The sequence below is a fragment of the Solanum lycopersicum genome, chromosome 10, assembly GCF_036512215.1.
Source record: "Solanum lycopersicum chromosome 10, SLM_r2.1".
NCBI lineage: Eukaryota > Viridiplantae > Streptophyta > Magnoliopsida > Solanales > Solanaceae > Solanum > Solanum lycopersicum.
The window spans coordinates 14457158-14462417 of NC_090809.1; the positions used below are offsets into that span (position 1 = coordinate 14457158).

General features: G+C 36.7%; 1 protein-coding gene across 1 annotated transcript; it reads right to left on the bottom strand.

Moving 5' to 3' along the window:
- Positions 1-2894: 2894 nt before the first annotated feature.
- Positions 2895-4678, bottom strand: LOC138339096 (feruloyl CoA ortho-hydroxylase F6H1-3-like). The gene is made up of 2 exons (XM_069290417.1): positions 4103-4678; positions 2895-3624 (listed from the first exon to the last, which is right to left on the bottom strand). The coding sequence occupies exons 1-2, from the start codon at positions 4618-4620 to the stop codon at positions 3051-3053; spliced, it is 1092 nt and encodes a 363-aa protein (XP_069146518.1). The 5' UTR covers positions 4621-4678; the 3' UTR covers positions 2895-3050.
- Between the last annotated feature and the right edge of the window lie 582 nt (positions 4679-5260).

Below are 5260 nucleotides of genomic sequence, written 5' to 3' on the forward strand. Positions count from 1 at the left end.
GCAAAGCAAAAAGTTGTGAGAAGTAGAGATGTTGTCTTTTATGAGCACGAGATGGGTTTTCATCTCTTGGGTGCTGATAAGACTTATTATTCTAATTTCTCTCATGATGTTATTGATATGCCCATGCCTCATGTTTCTGCTTCAGATGATCAATTAACAGGTGATGCTCCAGAGGATGGTCATGAAATTGCTCATGAACATGACCATATTGAAGAGGTACAACCTGATGTTGTTGTACCACAACCTGATGATGAAGCTGTAGATGTTCAACATGGAGAGTCTTCCAATCAGGGTGAGAAATCCAGCCCACAGGTAGAAGAGCCAACACTTAGAAAATCGACCAGAGTTCGTCAACCTTCAAGACTTTATCCAAGTTCAGATACATCCTAATCACTGATGAGGGGGAGCCTGAAAGCCTTCAAGAGGTCTTGTCACATTCAGACAAAGACCATTGGCTCAAGGCTATGCAAGAGGAGATGGATTCTTTGAAGAAGAATGAAACCTATGACTTGGTGAAGCCTCCAAAAGGGAAGAAAGTCTTGAAGAACAGGTGGTTGTTTAAGAACAAGAAAGATGACAACAAGCTAGTGAAGCGGAAGGCAAGATTAGTGGTGAAGGGATGCCATCAGAAAAAGGGCATCGACTTCGATGAGATTTTTGCATCGGTGGTGAAGATGACTTCCATTCGTATGATTTTGGGACTAGCTGCCTGTTTGAATCTTGAACTTGAACAACTTGATGTTAAAACTGCTTTCTTACATGGTGATTTGCATGAGGAGATTTACATGGAGCAGCCGGAAGGATTTGAAGTTAAGGGAAAAGAGAATTTTGTTTGCAAGTTGAAAAAGAGTCTCTATGGACTCAAGCAAGCACCAAGGCAATGGTATCACAAGTTTGATTCCTTCATGAGTAGTAATGAGTACAAGCGGACTACTGCAGATCCTTGTGTGTATTTTAGAAAATTCTCTGAAGGTAACTTCATTATCCTTTGCTTATATGTTGATGATATGTTGATTGTGGGACAAGATGTTGAGATGATTTGCAGGTTAAAAGAGGATTTGTCAAAGTCCTTTGATATGAAAGATTTGGGTCCTGCGAAGCAAATTCTTGGTATGGAAATTGCTCGTGATAGAAAAGCTGGTAAGCTTTGGTTGTCACAAGAAATGTATATTGAACGGGTGCTTGAAAGGTTCAATATGAAGAATGCCAAGCAAGTTAATACACCACTTGCAGCCCATTTCAAGTTGAGCAAGCGTTGTTGTCCTACAACCGAGAAAGGAAAGGAAAGTATGTCTCATATTCCTTACTCCTCTGCTGTTGGTTCATTGATGTATGCCATGGTGTGTACAAGACCGGATATAGCACATGCTGTTGGATCGGTTAGCAGATACTTGGCAAATCCGAGCAAGGTTCATTGGGAAGCTGTAAAGTGGATCTTAAGATATTTGGGAGGCACATCAAATCTGAGTTTGTGTTTTGGAGGTGGTGAGCCTATTCTTGAGGGATTTACGGATGCTGACATGGCTGGAGATCTTGATAACCGGAAGTCTACCTCGGGTTACTTGTTCAAATTTGCAGGGGGAGCCATTTCATGGCAATCCAAGCTACAGAAGTGTGTAGCGTTGTCTACAACCGAGGCAGAATATATAGCAGCAGTGGAAGCAAGCAAAGAAATGCTTTGGTTAAAGCGTTTCCTTCAAGAGTTAGGTTTGAAACAAAGCGAGTATGTTGTGTTTTGTAATAGTCAAAGTCCTATGGACTTGAGCAAAAACAGCATGTACCATGCTCGCACAAAGCATATTGATGTGAGATATCATTGGTTGCGTGTTGTCATTGAAGAGCAACTAATGAAGTTGAAGAAGATTCACACCAACAAGAATGGTGCTGATATGTTGACAAAGGTGGTCCCTCGAAGCAAGCTTGAATTTTGTTCCAAGCTTGCAGGTATGTCTTCTTGATGACCTTTTATGTTTGGTCTCCCCGAACTGGGCTGGAGGGGGAGATTGTTAAGGGTCCAGCCCATTGATGGGTGACCCATATATTTTGGGCTTTGTTGAATTCTAGAAGAAGTCTTGGGCAGCTGATGTTGGGGCTGGGGGTTTTTGTTTTGGAGGAGAAGAAAGAAATAGAGAGAGGGTTTGAGAGAGAAAAGAGTTGCTGGTTTTTCTGGACAGCGAGACAAAATTTCAGCTTGCAAGAGATCCGACCGTTGGATCGTTCTGAAATTTTCACAGCTGGTTCACAACACATAGCACTACATCTTGACCGTTCAGATCGTCAATCAGAGTTCTTGATCGTCTGTTATCGCAGCTGGCGTAACCTGCATTTTTTTGGTGATATTTCTCAATTTCTCTTCTCTTTTGTGTTGGCTCTTATGTATGTTGTTGTTGGTGGGCTGTGACATTCTTGTAGACTGATTTGGGTGTTTTTACCCTCAATTTGCATAATAAGAGAAGAAGAAGGGTGAACTCCTTCAAGTCCCGTGGTTTTTTATCCTTCATACCGAAGGGGTTTTCCACGTATAAATCTTGTGTGTCACTTGCGTATTTATAATTCATATTTGCTTCTGATTCAATTGATGTGTTGCTGATTTGAGCTTGGTTAATATAGTGGTGAATTTCTTTTGGTAAATTGGTGAAGTATATTTGGTTGATTGTCTTGAAGTCGATCCTTGTAGGTGTTATATCCTACTTGTGTTGTTTTGTGACTCCCCTCACAGATAGTATATAGTAAGGATAATTTTGGTAGCCTTAACTGTCACTTCATTAAAAAATAAAACTTGAATTTTGTTTATATTTAAGTTATATGTCCAAAGTGTCTACTTATTTTTTAAATTGTCCAATTAATTAAACATCGTTATATAAATTAAGATATGTTGAATACAAAAGTCTTAGTTTTCTTTTGTGAAAACAAACTTATTCTATTATTCGTAAGAGGGGTTTATGGGTATTACATGTCATGACATCTTTTCATTAGGTTTCCTCCGCACCTTTGGAAATGAAAAAGAAAAAGTTAATAAGATTTTGTTTTACTTGATACAATGAAGTATATTATATCTTTGCAAAATCAACAGTGTCCTTCCCATCATGAGCTTTTCTGAAGAAATGCTTGACATAATCCGAATAAAGAACCTGCTTATACACTGCCTTCTCACCACTTTCTAACACTTCTTGTAAGGGACCAATAACATCATTAGGCTTAGGGTTCACAAATATTGGCACTGAAACTCTGTTATTGCTTCCATTAGCAATAACACGATGCTCGATACTCTTGTATCGACCATTGCTCAGGATTTGAAGTGCATCACCAATGTTAATCACAAGCGCTCCACTTATTGGTGGGACAGGAAGCCAAGTTTCATTGCCTAGTTTTTTCACATAAAGCCCTCCAATATTGTCTTGAAGCAAAATTGTTAATGTTGAGACATCAGAGTGACGTCCAACCCCGACAGTAAGTTCGGGGTTTGGACATTTAGGATAGTAGTTAAGGTTGATCCTTTTGGAGCCCATTAGAAGTGATTCCCTCTCTTCATCAATTTCCTTCACATTTAGTCCTCTCATTAGTGATTCCATCAGTCTTTTGATCACAAGCTCAGTCTTTTTCATGAACTCAATTGCTTCATCCCTGAGATTAAACAACAAACAAAAAATTTCAAAAAGAGTTAGGATGACACATAATATAATCATAAGTACTATTAGAGAATATATATTCTCTCTAAATATAATTAAACTTTTAAATAACATAATCACAAAATTGATCAAGGCATCAGAGGAACATTTAATCCAAATTTCGCAACTGAGTTTGCGATTAAATATCATACATATTTAATAAATTTCCTAATATGGATAAGAGGAAGTTGCTCAAATCGTAAACACCCCTCACTAACAACCTCAAGGTTGTGAGTTCTTGTCACCAAAGGAACAAAGGTGGGAGCTCCTTGGGGGAGAGGGAGGGGTTAAATAAAATCCTAATCCGTATCTAATGATCCACCCCTGTCATGGTGAGATATAATATGATCAAATAAAAAACAAGTATATTTTCTCTAAAAATTTAAACTTTTAGATGAAACAATATTTAATCAAACATAAAATGAGAGTTGAACCTGCAAGCAGGAGGCCAAAGTGCATATGCTTCTTCATCAGAAACATAAAAGAGGCTAAGGTAATCTTTCCACTCTAATGCCTTTTCAGCTTGAGGAGTAAAGCTTGTCCCAAAACGAACATTATTTGTACAAGCGTAGTCTTTTGAGTACTTGTTCTTTTCTTGAGCAGGCAACGCAAAGAACCTATGAGTAGCATCTTTAACATTCTCAAAAACTTTTATTGGAATTCCATGATTAACAATCTGGAAAAAACCCCATTTCTCTGCTGCATTACATATCATGTTGTCCACTTCCGTATCGTTCAAATTTGATAGATCAATGACTGGTATACATTGTTCTTCATCCACCACCACATCACTCGAAGTTATTCGTTCTTCAAGAGGTTGAATGTATTGTTTAGGAAGTGTTTGAATGCTCATGTCTGCAAGACCTTTCACTCCATGCCCTTCATTTACAACAAAACTTTTGACATCCCAAGTGTTGGAATCAATAGAGAATGTTGCCAATGTTGGAGCCATTGCTTTTGTTTATAATTTTTGCTATTGAGCTTAATATGTTGAGAAGAATTGATGGATAAATTCAAGTGCTATGGAAAGCTATATATATGTTGTCTCTTTCAAGTATTCAAGATTGAATTAATAGTTTTTTTAAGCCTACTTCCTACTTTGGTTGCAAAACTCATGCTTTTTTTTTATGATAATGCTCAAGTTGCATTGATTAATCAACTCGCAAATACTTCGGTCATTAGTACTACTCCCTCCATCCGAAATTATTTGTCACGTTGCGTTTATCGAAAGTTAATTTAATTAATTTTTAAAGGTAAATTAGATCACATTAATTTGATATTTTAAATAAAAAATTAAATATTTTAAAACTACATGAAAAGTACTATAAATTATATTTTTTTCATATTAATATGATGAAAAATACATTTTAAAATGTTAGTCAAATTTTTTATAATTTGACTCAAAAAGTAGAAATCATGACAAATAATTTCGAACGAAAGAAGTGTTCTATCAAAAATAATTTATATTTTTGTGAGGATAAAATATTTGCACGGTCTCATTTGTTTTTTGTGACAATGCTCAAGTTGCATTGATTAATCAACTTGAATAGTTGGTCATTAGTTACTATTACTATCAAAAATAATTTTTATTT